The 16,472-nt window shown below is 40.6% G+C and overlaps 1 protein-coding gene across 1 annotated transcript in view; it reads left to right on the top strand.

The window, feature by feature from the left end:
- PTPN14 (protein tyrosine phosphatase non-receptor type 14) overlaps positions 1 to 16,472 on the top strand; it is a 1,387,330-nt gene that overhangs the window by 1,144,881 nt on the left and 225,977 nt on the right. Inside the window, exon 11 of the mRNA XM_069608563.1 lies at positions 11,403 to 11,485. Coding sequence (XP_069464664.1) covers positions 11,403 to 11,485 — 83 coding nt within the window. The remainder of the gene's footprint in view (positions 1 to 11,402; positions 11,486 to 16,472) is intronic.

The raw sequence follows: 16,472 nt of genomic DNA, 5'->3' as shown, positions 1-16,472 counted from the left end.
TCCATTATATGTGCATTTATTTATTTATTTATTTATTTATTTATTTATTTATTTATTTATATTTATTTTATATTATATTTTACATATACTACAGTGTTTATGTGCCATCATAACAATCAACTTTTTAACTTCTTTGTCACTGCCTCCTGATTGTACCCATTTATTTTCTCTTTTTGTGTTCAAGTGATTTTATCTGTTTCTACATGCTCAAGCCGCCTGATCTCATGTCTGGGATGGCATGGTTTGATTTGATTTACATGGACAAACTGCTCTATTGCTGTTTCACCTTCATTTTTCAAAATTTTATACACTACAGGAGAGACCTTATCTATAATTCGAAATGGCCCCTGCCAGGCCGCTAGAAATTTAGAATTTTTCTGTTTACTTTTTCCAAAATGAAACTTGTACACCTGATCCCCTACACTGTATTCCTTTGCTGATGTCTTTTTATCATAATATGACTTTACACTGTCAGCAGCTCTTTCCAGATTTCTCTGCACAAAAGCAAATGCATGTTGCAAATGCCTCCTCAGTTCATCAATATATTCATGAACTGTGGATGCACTCACAAGGGTTTGCTCATGCGTTCTGTATAGTAGGTGTTGTGGTAACACCATTTTCCTACCTGTTAATATCTCATGGGGGCTAACACCTGTTGCTTTGGCAGGAGTCGACCTGATTGCCATCAAAACCAATGGTAAACGCAAATCCCAGCTGGAACCTGCTTCTGCCACAAATTTCTTTAAAATATCCACAACAGACCTATTGGTTCTTTCAACTGTACCTGAAGACGCCGCCCGATATGCGATATGTAGTTTCCTTTTCACACCTAGTATTTGCCATACTTTACTCATTAGAGTACTTGTGAAATGACTTCCTCTGTCTGACTCAATTCTTTGTGGCAACCCAAACCTTGAGAACACATGGTTCACCAGCAATGTGGCTGCTGTTTGCGCACTACAATCTGGTGCAGGAATGCATTCAATCCACTTTGACATCAAACATACCACACTCAAAATATAACGGTGTCCCCTGCTCGACCTTTTTAAAGGACCTACATAGTGTATTTGCAAATCTGACCATGGGAGAGTTAGGCCTCTTTTCATCAATGGTGCTCTATGCATTGGTGAAGCAGGTTTAAATTGGGCGCATACTAGACATCCTCTAGTATATAATTCCACATCTTGGGACATATGTGGCCAGTAAGCATAATCTTTTAGTATTTCTAATGTTTTTTGTGAAGCTCTATGGCCTGCAGTTATGGCATCATGTGCATGGTGTAGCATTAGTCCTCTGAATGAAAGGGGTACTACCCACTGTATTTGCTCTGTTATGGACTCTCTAATCATGAGTCCATCCTGTAATCTAATTCGTGTTTTGTTCTTTAATAACACCCTCAACTCTTCTTTTCCCATACAATCTTTTTCTGTTAAAGGATTTTGTTCAGGATCTATCAAATGATTATAATAGATTCCCAAAATTTGATCATTCTTTTGTGCCTCAATCAAATCTTGGTCTGGCGTGTCATGACTCCACTGCACCACCGGTTGATCTACCTCCTTTGGTGCTTTAGAACGTGTCACTGCATCAATTTGTATTTCACCCATTAAATAATCAATATGTAGCAATTCTCCCATCACAGCCCCAATCTTAGCCAGATGGTCTGCCTTATCATTTCCCTCCTTATCCTCTCCTGGTGTTTTTAAATGCCCACGAATTTTTCTCCAGTATATTGTTAAATTATTTTCTGACACCAATTTGTCTATGGCTTGTATCATTTTTCCATGTTTAAGTGGCTTTTTGTTGTATGTAACCATGCCTCTTGCTTTCCAACCAGGCAAATACTCCACAAAGCTATTCCGTGCATAGTCAGAATCAGTCACCAGGACAATTTCACTGAACTTTTTATCAACTGCAGTAGCAATTGCTTTATAGATGGCTGCCAATTCCGCCACCTGACTGCTCCTATCTCCAATCCTCATCCCTATACTAGGAACGCCTTCACATTTCAACCAGACATTTCCTATTCCTGCCACTAATTGTTTATTACTGTCATTTTCAATGTGAAAAGCACAACCATCCACATATACAGTTGGCAAATCCTTGCATGTTTTTTCATCAAAAGCTTTGTGTGGTGATTGTTCAAATTCCTGTAAACTAGCTTCCACTTCCATTTCATTTGGTATTTGTTCAGCTGCACAGTCATGTAAGTCAGCTAACCCTTGAGCAATTGGGCTCTTTTTATTTTGTCCATATCTTACTTCTACAGGAAAACCTTGTAATGCCAGCGTCCATGAAGTGATTCTGGATTGCGCTAGATTGCCTGATCTAATTCTTTTACTCTCTAAAAATTGCAAAGGTTGATGATTTGTTTCAATAATCACCTTTTCTCCCTGAACAATGGGGCGAAAATGTTGTAGCGCCCACACAGTGGTTAATAGGGCCTTCTCACATTCATTAAATTTCATTTCAACTTGGGAAAATGCCTTACTTGCATATGCAATGGTTTTGTGATTCAAATCGTGTTTTTGTGATAACACTGCTGACATACAATGTTCAGAAAAGCCTATTTCTATAAAGAAATCCCTGTCCTTTATGGGGTATGCTAAACATGGTGCCTTTACAAGACATTCCTTCAATCTAGCCACTGCATCAGACTGCTCTCTTTCCCATCTCCAGGGAGTATTTAGTTTAAGCAGTTTAGTCAATGGTTGAGTGATTTCTGCATAATTCTCAATGAACTTTCTGTTATAGCCTGTCATCCCTAATAAACTTTTTACTCCTTTCACATTTTTAGGATCTTTTAATCTTTGTATGGCCTCTATTTTCTTCCTTTGTGGATTTAGCCCATGTTCAGTCACTTCATGCCGTAGAAAGTTCACTTTTTTCTTGCACCATTGTGCTTTTTGCAAAGATACTTTGGCGCCTGCTTTCTGCAATTGGCCAAGCACATGTCTTATTTCATCAAAATGGCTTTTAAGGTTTTCATTTTTTATCAGGACATCATCCACATAAACTATTGTTCCTCTTTCCGCTGCATCCGGCATGGCCTTTCTCAAAAATATGCCAAATTCACTCCCACTATTGATGTACCCGAACGGAGCTCTAAGCCAGGCATATTGAGTCCTGTCAAATGTAAAGGAAAATAAGTGTTGTATCTCCTCTGCCAATGGCACACACCAATATCCAGAGGTGAGATCTAACGTGGTAAATACATTTGAACCATGTATCTGAGCTAGGCCCTGATCAATGAATGGTAGTGGCCATCTAGATACTGGTACTCTTTTATTTAACTCTCTTAAGTCTGCACACAGCCGCCATTGACCATTTGGCTTTAACACACCTAAAATAGGCGTATTGGATGTGCTATGAATGGGCCTAATTATTCCCCGTGATTCCAAATTTTTAATAATCTCTGCCAATGATTCTAAACATGCCAGCGGTAGTCTATACTGGCGTACAAACACTGGATTTCTGCTACAACCTTCTGGTAGTGTGGCCACATGTAAATCAGTTAAACCACAATCATAAGCATCTTCTGCAAATACATCCTTAAACTCCATAAATATTTCCCTCAGGTCGTTTCGATCCCCATCGCTGTCACATGCATCCGCTAAGGAGATCTGCTCTTCTACCATTCTGGAAAATTCTGGAAACTCTTCTGGTAAAGGAATCTCAGCGCTTTCCTCTAACTGTGTGGCTGTGTCTTTTTGTAGAGCTGCCACTTTTAAATATTTTGGCATATCAGCTTCCACTTCAATGGGCTGATTTCCTGTTTCATTTTCATTTAAATTAAATATTATGCAATCCTCTTGATGACAGCACACTGTCTCATTTGAATCATAAGGATACACAGAATGAATTTTAAATATTCCTTTGGGCTGAGAGTCCAGGTGTTCTGGCAACTCGCCCTTGGCATCTACATATTTTTCAGGAATATTCCCAATCACCATGTTATTTAAATCTGCCGTATAATGTGATTTTTGTATGGCCATTCCTAATGGGGAGTTTTCCTCTAAATGAATATCCTGACAACCTTTATTATTTACCATGATTTTTACAGATCCCTCACCAATGTCTACCAATGGAATGTATTCATAATCCAGGCCTTGCTGTTTTATGGATTCATTCAGGCATACAAATGCATCAGAGCCTTTCATCTGCTGCCCATTTTTGCATTTCAGTGTTATTGCAAACTGTTTTGTAAATGCAGGAATAATAGTATCTTTCCTTATTTGTAATTCGATGGCATAAGGAACCAGTTGTGCACAATGATAAGCCCTTCTTTTGTCTTCAAATTCAGGTGCCGGCCCACCTAGGCGTGACCATATTTTTTGATTAAGGAAATCTAACACCATACACATTCTGTGCATGATGTCATTGCCCATGTAAAATTCATTTTGTGCTCCATTCACTATCCATACATTATGGTAAATTGTTTTCTGCCCAATGCTAATTTTAAGCATGCATCTGCCTGTAATTCGGTTTTCAAAGTCTGGACTGTCCAACCCAGAAACATATTGGTTTTTAATCCTAAATTTCGGGATTTCTTCCCTCTCCATAATTTTTTGCAACAATTTCTCATTAATGAAACTCCTTTCATGTTCAAGCGCTAAAGTGGCTTTTATTGTTTTAAGATAATCATTTATACCAACGTGAACCCATGGTTGCTCATCTTCCATGTGTATTTCTGCCAGAGTGGTAATGTGTTTTTCTGAATCTGTTTTAGGAACAATATTCTGTTTGCATGTATTCTCTTTTAAATAGAAACGTAATGTGTGCTCATCTATAGCAGTCTGCCAATCTTTCCTTGGGTCCAAGTATATTTGTACAGGTAGTTTTTCATTGTCGCTCTGATCTTTGTCTTGACACATTAATATAACAGTGACACTAGGTATGCAGCTATTCTGGAGATATACCTCCACAGCATCATTTGTTTTGGCAACGGTGTGACATTCATTTATATTGCTGTTTTGTGATTTTAGTTTCTTAGGCCTCAATGGTTTTTTGGTTAAGGACCACAGCACTCCATTAACCCATCTATGAGAGGAGACAATCTTTTCAGGCAATCTGTCCCCATCAGAAATGGAATTTCACAAATAGATGTGATCAATACCTCTTGTTTCATTCTGTGCTTTCCTATTTTTATGTCAACCTCAGTTACACCTATGATGGGCACCTCCTCCCCATTAAAGTTATGCACTGGGCCTTGATTTGCCTTCACTGTGATCTGACTCTGTGGAGGCCTCCCTTCATTGATACTCTTTACCAGCTCCTTGGACATAATTGTGGCCTGTGCGCCAGTGTCAATCATAGCGAAGGTGTGGCATTTTTCTTCTACAGTGATGGGTGCATAATATCTGTCCTCAACTTCCTCTAATACACATAAGAAATGTGAATTCTTACTGATTTCAGGGCTCACCTTTCTCAGGTCTTTTTCACTTTTGGCTAAGCACATTGGTAAATGAAAAGACATTTTTCCCTCCTTTTTACCCATTTCTGTGCGAGATATTTTATTCATTTCTCCATGTTCAGAGGTTTTTTGGAGTGTGGCCACTGTTCGCCCATCCATCTGGGTAACATCAGAGACCCCATTACAACCTTCCAACTGAACATGTGTAACAACATCATTCAGCAATTTGTCATTTTTTAATTCTGTGCATTTGTGATCATTTAGTGTAATACCAGCCCTTGCAGCCTCGTCAAGAATATGTGGCTCAAAGAATTCTTCAGGTGATTGACTTGTACCCTCCTTGTGAGTATTTCCTTTTTCTGTCTGTGTTTGGTCATTGTTTTGCTTGCCCAGGGAAGGAGCTATGGCATCCCCACTTACTCCCTGTTCACTGGTATTCCCCATGCATGAGTCATTTTTCTTAAATCTGTTCCTTTGTTCTTTTGGAATTCCTAATGTTTCTTTTTCATTTGTGCAAATCTTTACTGTTTTATTTAGCTCTAAGTTAAACCGTACCTCTTTTTTAGAAGTATTTGCACTTTCTGTCACAATTTCATTTACTGGTACTTTCATTTTTAATCCATTAGGCATCTCAGAGTCGTTATGCAAAATTATATCAGAGCAATCTGTCATTTTGGCACTGCATTTATCATGAGTACTTAGTCACTTTTCGGAAGCCCCCCGGTCATTGCTATGGCCATCAGCCCCCTCTTTGGAAGGTTGTTTTTGCGCTGTATAGAGCTTTCCTATTTGCTCAGCTAACATTTTCACTTGGGCCTCAAGGCACTGGAATCTTTCCATCTCTCTAGGATCCTCTTTCTGTGGCCTAGGTCGATATTGGTTGTTTTCCCCCTGATTGGATCTATTCTGATACCTCTCAGGTGATTGATACCGGTTGGGATGGTTTCTGAACTCTTGATTCATTTGTGGAGGGGAGCGGGTTGCACCCATCCTTTGATTATAGTCCCTTGGTGGGGAATCATTGTACTGGCGTGGACTGTAGTTCACGTTTTGCCTCATGTCCTGTCTCTCAGATTGTGGGTACTGGCCCCTATGTTGATTTCCATTATCAGTAAATCGATCCACATATCGGGGCCTATCCTGATTACCATATATCATGGTGTTGGGATCAAACCTACTCTGTGTCCCCAATGACTGGTAGGGACCATCATTTCTTTGATCTTGATTTTGTCTCTGGTTATTGTTCATACCTGCCATATCAGACCGGTATCTTACCCGGGGTCTATCCCCTAAGTACCTAGGGCTGATGTAGCTCTCTCTATTACTAGGATCATGTGTTTGGAACATTGGTACAGGCAATGTCGATCTTTGTTGATTACCCCTTTGTTCAGGTGTCACATTATTTTTACCTTGACTTTGAGCAGACTCAAGGGACATTTTGGCTGACCTGATTTCCATTACTGTGGCTGAGGGTTCTTTAGATTTATGCCTGGTATCTTTCATTTTATCACTTTCTCTACCCTGACAATAGAGTACCTCATATAGCTTTGTGCTTTGATGTACAATCCATTCAAGGGACTTGTCACGGTCAAATTCACGGACCAATTGGGATATGATGTCTTTCTGTAGCCCATAGAAGTATGCAGTTTTAAACTCATTGGAATTTGAGTCAAAAGATACATCAAAGCGAGAGAATGCTCTTTTTAAGTCTTGTAAAAATTGGCGAGGGGATGTATTAGGTCCAGCAGTAATTGTGTACGCGACTTTCTTTGCCTCCTGCAATGACTGAAAAGGAGAAAAATGACGCCTAATTTCTTTTTCAAACTCCAGCCATGTCATATTCTGCTGTTCATTTAATCCCCTTATGATGCTGGCCGTCGGGGCATCTAAAGTTAAATGAAAATATTGTCTGTACTGTTCCTTAGGTATCTGGAGTGCTTTAAAAATGTCATGTACCGCTTCTAAGTGATCCTCAATGCAGCATTCACCTCCCTTTTTAAATGGTTTGATCAGGGCTTTAATGGATTTCATTATTTTTATGGGGCTACTTGTTGCAATGCATGGAATTGCACTATTTTGTGATTCGATCCTGTTTTCAGGTGTATGAGATTGGTGGCTGCCCCCAATGGGAGTATCAAATCCCCTAAGGGCGCTGCAACCAAGTTCAGTCACCGGCCCAGTCACTGGAGCACTAGCTCTTTGGGCAGAGCTAGAATTCACCTCCACTCCATTGAAGGTGGTACCCTGCCGCCTCTCCTGGGACCTGGGAATGCACATTTGCTGTTCTAAGTCCTTACACTTTTTAAGGAGTCTGTTGGCTTCATCATGCAAATAATTATTTTCATCACTCATTTTATTAATCGCCTCCTGCATATCGCACATTTGCATTTGGCATTCATTGAACTCTTTATTTCTCTTGTCTCTTTCTTGGATCATTTTAATCATTTCTTGTTCTGCACTCTGGAGATCACCTTCTTTTTCGCAATGTTCTTTTTGTAAAATCTGCATTTCTGAAACAACCTCATCTTTATCCTGCCTAATGTGATCCACTAAGGCTTTTAAGTGTGTCAATTCTTGCTCACTATCTTCAAATTGTTTCTTGCTTTTGGATAACTGAGTATCAAAGTCTCTGCATTTTAATTGCATGTCTTTTTGGCATACATCCAATTCTGCTCTCAACATTTCCTGATTTTTACTTGCCCCCTCTAATTCAGTCTTTAACCTGTTAATTAGCTGAGTATCATTCTCTTGCATTCGCAGAGACTTGTTTAAAATAAACCATATTTTGCCGCATAGCCGTATTAAACAGTCTTTCTCTGCACTTTTATCAGCTGCATTCAATAATCTTGTAAGGCAGACCTGAATTATGCTGCCTTCTGCAAAAATATTGTCTAGTTTTTCTTTCTGCACCTCACCCTGAATGCGGTTACTCCATTCTAACGTGCTATTCGAAGACCAATTCCCATGTGCAAATAACTTTGCCTCTAAATATTGCACTAGATCTGAGAATGTGGTTTCCCTTTGTGACATTCTGAAATTCGTTTTTAGTGGCACACTGCTATTATAAAATGGGTTCCCTTTAATGTGCAAATGGCAGTGTGAGACACGCTTGCCACGCCCAGTAGGTACTCTATGATCACTTTCCCGGCCTGCAACGCACCATAAATATGTAGGGTATTTTGTGGAGATTTGGGGCCTGACGGTATTTTATTACCGCCGAAAAATAACTTAGCAATAATCACTCTTTGTATTCAGATTTGGCCATGTGCAACAATAATACAATGGACATGCATTATTTCAGCACCCAGACCTGCATATTTGGTATACGTGGTTGGTGGTATTTTGGTGAGCATAATTCCCTTGTTTTATTTGTGGCCCCAATGTCCATAATCCCTTATCTTTGCTTAGATTTTTCGTGTGATCACTAGAGAGACCTCAGACCTGCATTCTAGGAATACCACATTTTCCAGTGATAGTGTTGGTGTGCCACCATGGGCGAACTCACTGACTTATTTACGACAGAGAGCTATATGTGGTAGTCTTGTGGTAATTTCCACTACCTTATATACGGTAGGGAGCTATGTTCAGAGAGTCTCTCTTCCCGTTGGCTCATGTACCTCCAACAAGCTATGCTACAGTCACTCACAATTATTCATACTGATTCTGACATGCACACATCTGTCTTAAAATGACCATTGCACTGTTTAAAAATCTCCCCACATCATCAGCATTGTAATGGTAAACAATAAACATCACCCGTCTGTTTTCAAATATTTTTCTGTATTATAAAAGTTGTATTTAAACACGATCTCATTCTTTACAGAAATAAAATGGTACAGTCAAAGCATTGTCTGTGACACACTGCAAAGAGAGTGGCGGAGAACAGAACTCAAATTGCAACATTAGCACTTGATTAAGACACGCACAGGAATCCTACACTGACTGCATATTACCGTACACACTCAGCTCCCACACTTCTCATTACCTTATCTTTTTAGTTGTTCTCTTTGTGAATGTGGCTCTCTTGGATTAACTCCAGCAAAAAGGAACGCTTGCCTTCTTAAACCGGGGTCATTGCCTGGAATTCTCAGCTTTTGCAGATAGGAATGCCTCAGCCAGTGGAAAGGTCCTTCTTTCAGCTCTCCCCAATCTCGACTGCAGCAGGACACAGGAATCTGCATTCAGTCAGGAGCCCCACAGCCAGGTCTTCTCCCCAATAGTGCAGAAAGATGTCTCTCGTCTTTTTCCCCGTTACTGCCCACTAAAACTTTCCTCTCAGCCCTCTGTATGACGTGTCCCCATGAAATCCATCATCTCTCATCCTCCTACTCTTCAACAATAGCTTCGCTTATACATTTGCAATTGTTGCAAATCTGACTTCCTTCTTCCTGCAGTTACTGTGCACAAAAACACGGAGAAAAAAATCTGCACACACATTTAAATGGTTTTCAGAGTATGCCTAATTCTGCAGTGGAGAACACATTTTATTAGTGGGTTATGTTAAATAAGGTTTTATTAGTCAGGTTAATTGTTAATAGGTTAGCTGTTAATTTTCAAATGTGTCTCTAGCAATATAGGCATTTCAGGTGAAAAATAGTGTGCATTTTTAAATGAGCACGTGTGCTTTTAACTGTAAAAATAGATTTGCATCTTATATGTTAAAATCGTTTTTGACTGAATAGCCTGTCTTTCCTTGTTAATCTGGTAACCCATATAGCAATGCACCGCACCCTTGTGGTGGTGCTGCAAAAAAAAATGTGCTACTTGTGCAGTATTACTGTACTCTGTACTGTAACACGCCAAATATCCTTACAGGACCAGGCAGTCCCAGCCCACTTACTGGCAGCAAACACACATAGCCCTCCAGTAGCCCACCAAAAGCCTCTGCTTTCCTGGGCTCTGGAAGTCCATATAAGGATTTTCCTGGGTCCACCGGCCAGGAAGAAGGCTAAAAGACAGGGTGGCCAAAGGATATGCGAAAAATCTCGTTGCATGGCCATGTTTGGTCACTAGCCATAATTAGTAGCCAAAAGCAGGAAACGCAGTGAGGATAAATAAAATGCACCAAAAAATGGTAAAAAGTCACTGCTGCCACCAGCTTGTCGATTCAGCACAACTTGAGTAACCAAAAATCCTGATTGTTAGCATAGGGCAAACCAAAAAGTGTACCCCATTGTACTACATTGTAAGATGCATTTGTACAATGATTTAAAAACGACCACAAGTGGTAAAAAGTTACTTAATGTTGTAACAAAGTAACTAGACTAAGTGAAACAATGTTTCGCAGTACTGACAGCCTGAAGGACATGTCAGTTTCCCCATAATAGATGAGCAAAAGCCGGTGTACTGAATGTTAAAACTTCACTGCACTGTAAAAAGAACAGGCCAGATACAAAAGTAAAAGCAAAACATGTGGGGGTTCAAAGAAATGGAAGGAAAGGTGCAGTAAAGAGGAATCTTTCCTAACACAGGTTTTGTGAGCTATTCTACACCCATCCATCAATATTTATCTGAATATGTGGTCGCGAGTAGATGCTTTGTGGGATCAAGATGACCTTGTAATCTATTTAGCTGGCGTTCCACATCATTTCATTCAAACAGTCTGTGCCACAAGCTGGCTACTAAATGCAGGTGCACATAGGAGTAAGCAAAGCTTTCTCTGCCGTACAACTTCTTTCAGCCATGTGTTGGAGTGCAATCCAACCCAATTACCAATCCCTGCCTACTGTTCCCAATTTAGTCTGTGTGCAAAAACAGTCTGTATTCATGCCTTTCCACAGAGGGAGTGTTGTATAATGATCCACCGCCAGAGCTGTTGTGTGTTAACGTTTTGCAATTGGATTGTTTTTGGTTCTGAAAACTAAATCACTGAAGGCCGTCCTCTAGGGATAAAGAGGAGAAAATATCACTCCACACACATATTTCACATTAATGTCTTCTAACTAGTTCATTGTTTTTAAACATACGTTTCTTTTTTGTTTTGTTTCAGGATGATATTGAAAATGCGAAGTATGTATCCAGATTGTTTTCTGCGAGACATACATTTTATAAGCAGAATAACATTTCCACTGAGTAAGTAGCTGATTGTTGTTTGCCTCCTCTTTAACTTGTGGTGACTCGCTTGTCTTGGTTCGCACACACAGCCTATGCCTGAGAAACACAAATGCCTTTGTTTGATTCCATCACGGAGGTTGTCAATATTCTTAATGTTGTGCTACACTAACTGTTTGGCAAACCAGGGTAAATGTAGGAAGTAGACCAATCTACTCCAACGCATATTCCTGCCCATGAGCTTTCAAGCATGTGTGGTCATGTGCAATCTATAGGCAAGCTTGATCAAGTCGGTTGGCAAACTGAACCGAGGCATGCTATGGCACGAGTGGAGTCCCTGGGCAATTCAAAAATATGCACACACTCGCAAGTAGGATGTCACCATGAATGGCTTTGAGATCTCTCAGCAGCAAGTGCAGCCAACCGTATTGCAACAGCTTTCATCGGATGGGGGCACATGGCAAAGAAACTGGCGAATGCGTGGTATAAGGGCCCACGATACTACGAGTTGCAGCATGTGTCTGGGTTGCAAATGCAAAACAGCGGGAATAAGCACTTACTACTTTTAGTACAACAATCATTTTACAGCCAAAAGACTGTCAAGCGACGTCTTCATTCAGCATTTACAGACGCTGTCCATGTGTATGTGCAATTGCATCATAGACTCGAGTAAAAGCATGGTTCTAAATATTAGTGCCTTGCATGACAAGGAAACCTAACGTTTGGATAGTCAACTTGACACTTGGCTATTTTGTGTTGTAGAAAATCAAAGCCAAGTCACAGAATCCACACCTTTGATAAATATTCGTAGTGAAGTGGCTGTGTGTCATATGGAAATGTTCTCTTTTGCACGCACCTGAGTGTAGCTGCTCTAGTGAAGGCAAACTAGAAAACCTTTCCCCTAAGCTGGCTATTTGTTGCCTAGGGCACTGTTGCCAGGGATTCCTGATGTTAAATCCCATGTCTACACCCCTCAGTTAACATTTTAGCGAGCTCAGTTACCAGCTAAATTCTTCATTTGTGCAAAATAGAGGTCATGCATTAAAAACGAACTTCTATCGGTACATCAAAGAATATGCTCGGCCTTCAAACAAGGCTCCTTTTTGCCAATTACAGGAACAATTCAAGGCTCTCTGATGCAAGGGAAAAATTTGAGCTTCAAAGTGGGGACCTTTGTGGTATTTAGAGAACACAGGCATTATTATTATAAACCTCTTTGTGTCATAGCATGTTAGCAACCTTGAGTACATTGAACATTGTCATATTGTCTGTATTTGTTCACCCATCGGGAGTTTGTGTGTGCTAGTGTATACACTAAAGCATGTTGCATCTTCTCATGTCGGCATAGGGAGGGGATTGTCTCGGGAGGATAGCTTTGGGGCAACGCACTCACCTTGGAAGCAAAACGATGCGTAGCAACACAGGTTTGATCCCCGGGTCTGCACTTAGAAAGCTCTGGATATTAACCATGTTATAATTATATAAAATATACTTGCGTGATAGTATTAATTTGCTTTGTTTTTCTGCCAAAAAGATTTATGTCTTGATGATCCACTGCACAGTCACAAAGTGTGTGAGGTTGCATTGTATATGATGTCACATGCACCTTTACCTTTTTTGTAAACATCCACTCTTCTAACTTAATCGCCTTGGCTTCCCAATACATTTGTTTAGGGTTGTCTGCATATGTTATAGTGGCACGTTGCCTCTAATGTTTTGTTTATAGATTGGATTGGTGGAGGATGTGCAGTTCGTAAGGTAGATTTTAAATCTACACATTGTAATGCGCTTTGTGCTGTTCATCACACTCTCTCTCCACGGAATCAATGTGCTACATAGTCAGAAGGTGTCCAAATTCTCACAAAATCCCCCATTTGTATTCGAGACATTCCAAGCACCTTTTCAGGATAGATCTGATCGAAAGACTGTGCCACTCTATGCAGTATGGGATTCTGTCTGCCAGAAGCAGGTGCCTTCATAGATATTTTAAAATCGCCACTGTCACTTTCATAGTTATATCGTTGGCCTGCTCCGAGGAGGCTGATGACACGCAAACTCAACATATACGTCACAGTGATGTGTGTGATGATCCCTCAGAAATCGCCACTGAAACCCTGGTAGTGGTCTCCTCCCATATGGCCAGGGAAAGGCAGCCGCTACCTGATCCTAACCCTCCGGGTAGCATCATGGGGGAGGACCATATGAAAGGAGAAATATATTAGGGGGAAAGCGATAGCTCCATTAATAGATACACATGATTCTTCCAGTCTCCCTGAAACCCAAATTGTTAAAATACTGGGTTATTGTTAAGTGGAGCCAAGTGTTATGATCCCTAATTCACACAATGTTCACATACCATCTCCTGGTTCTGACCATCACTATTCCAACAAGTCAAAGGTGAAAAAACCACTCCCCTCCGCGCTTGGACAGTAAAGTTCACAATAATTGTCCAGATACAAAGTGTCCAAAGTCTTATACTGCTTGGTATTCCAGTTTATTGTCTGGTATTTACGTTAGCAGAAACAGCAACACATATTTTGACTAAAAAGTCTTTTTCAAGGCAAATGGGTTTTTTCTATAGTTAATCAATAAGTAGATTGCAATGTTCCTTTGAAGTAAGTATTAAATGATATGGATAATGCTAAAGCGTGCCGTCCCCCTCGTTGGAGTCTCACGAATATTTGGTGCGGTGTCCTGTATGGAGTCACTTCACGGATGCTCCACGTGTCTGTCTGAAGTGGAAGACTTTGGGACACATTGTATCCGGACAATTATTGTGAACTTTACTGGCCAAGCCCGGACCGCAAGTGGGTTTATCACCTTTGACTAGTATATGTAGTGGTATCGGGGTTAACCACATACTACTCACCACACAGCTGGCACACAATACTCCTATCTCCCTAGCGCAATAGGACACCGTCTATCCCTGTTTCAGGTTTCCTAGCTATTCCAACAGGTATCTAAAACCATATTGCCTTGAAGTCTATCACATATATGGACTCCAATTCCCATAGCAACTGGGGTACTGAGACGTAAGAAGAAGAACAAGGAGTCAATGGGAAATTAATGTGACTTTAAGCATGAAGTGCAGTCTAGTTGTCCAAAACTAAATCAGCTGTGAGGGACATTTAGACCTGAAGTTTACCTACAGCTGGAGGATAGAGAAGGAAGCAAGGAGAGAGGCTGCAGAGTATGTGGGGCTGGAAGCAAGACTAGTAGCAGAGGCAGTTCAAAGGAGAAGAGCCGCAGGGAGAGCAGTGAACATTTGCCTGCAGCAGGTTGGCAGCGTTCTAAACCGGAGATGCCAGACTCCGGTAAAGAAAAGGTGAACGAAGTGAAGTGGGGTCAGAGGAGACGAGGCCCTGCAGAGCTGCATAGGTTCTGGCAATGAAGGAAGCAAACAAACCTCTGTTCAGACGGGATGCCGACCCCGCGATAGATTCTTGCAGCAACAGTACAGTATAACGGTGAGTCAGCCTGAGAGTGAGACGGACCCTAGGACATGAGAAAACGTTAGAGCATTGAAGGATATTTTTTAATATCAACCGAAGCGAATTAAAAAGAGAAGGCAAACATGGTAAAGGTCTCCTGACATGAGATGTCAGTTGGGGGAAATCTGGAACAAGCATTGCCAAGAGAGATTGAAAGAAAGGTTGACAGAGCTTGAACAACCCCTCATGTATGAAATGTCTGCATGGGGGAAATTTGTGCAAGTAGCCACTTAAGTGAACAAGTTGCGTTATTGAGGAAATATGATTTTGTAAAGTGGAAGGACGATTACAGAAAGTCCTAATAAGAGTATCCAGTAATGATCCTTTTTGGAAAGAGATACCTGGCAGGAAAGTATACCAGGAGATCTGCATGAGTCAAAAAGGGGATATTTCTGACAGGAGAGTAAACCAGGATATCAAACGATTGAGTTGATATATTCCTGCCAGGGAGTTTACCAGGAGAGGAATAATTGTGTAAAAGAAAAACTTTGTTATAAACTGTGTTTTGTGAAAGAGACTTTCGGTTTTGCCAACCTGAGAAAAGTGTTTCAGAGCGCAAATGAAATAGACTTTTCATTTGCCATCCATAGAAAAGTGTTATGTGGAAAAGATGTGTTTTGCTATTCTGACAGTATTCTATGGATGAGACCTTTTGCTTTGCTAATCCAAAGGGGAGGGCAGGGTGGGGCGGACCGGAGGTGGAGGGAGGGAGGGAGGGAGGGTGTGTGTGTGATTTTCATTCATTTGGACAGAGAATTGTTGGAAGAACATATTTCCAAAAGGCTTCCTGAATTGGTTCAGAGGAAGGGAGCCAACTCCTGAATATAAGCCCCCTGCACAATGAAGTGAGGCTTTACCAGACTGTGCATCTGCATGAATGTCTCACTATGCTCGTTTGTACACCTGATGTAGCCCCCTGCAGCATGAGGTGAGGCTTTACCAGACTGTGCATATTCAATGTATTCTGTTTTAACCATTTGCTTGGCCCAAACACTATGGACTATGTTAGCACACTTGTCTGTAACTAGCGCCTAGGTACCTCCTGGCTTTGTGCGCTACTATAAATAAATAAGGATTGCTTTGTTGGAATTACGTATTTCAATGTTTACCTTCTTTATTTGTTACATTGGAACTAGTCATTTGCCCTACCCATTTTTGGTATGTTAGCGTGAGGTTCAGATATCATTTGGACACAAGATTAAATTGTTTTAGTTTCTTAGGAAGGGACATTCTCATTAGGATAGGGACCGATAGGTCTTTATCCCACCTTTTTGTTTTAATAAAAACATGGCAAATGTTAAGAACCCTACGACTTTGTTTCAGTCTATCATTTTTGACCCCCCCCCCCCATTTGTTTTTAGTCTCAATTCTACATTGATGCTTTGTACATTTGCACACTTGTCATGGTAGGGAGTGGGAGGGTTGAACACACAGGATCTTGGTTTTCACAGAGTACAGTACAGAACTGCTCATGAAAATGTGATAAAATGTTTCCATTTAGTTTATCACCTTGTATC

The sequence above is a fragment of the Ambystoma mexicanum genome, chromosome 4q (assembly GCF_040938575.1).
Source record: "Ambystoma mexicanum isolate Mex_15411 chromosome 4q, UKY_AmexF1_1, whole genome shotgun sequence".
NCBI lineage: Eukaryota > Metazoa > Chordata > Amphibia > Caudata > Ambystomatidae > Ambystoma > Ambystoma mexicanum.
Note: the sequence above shows the minus strand (reverse complement) of the source record. Positions and strands in the feature narration are given on the sequence as shown.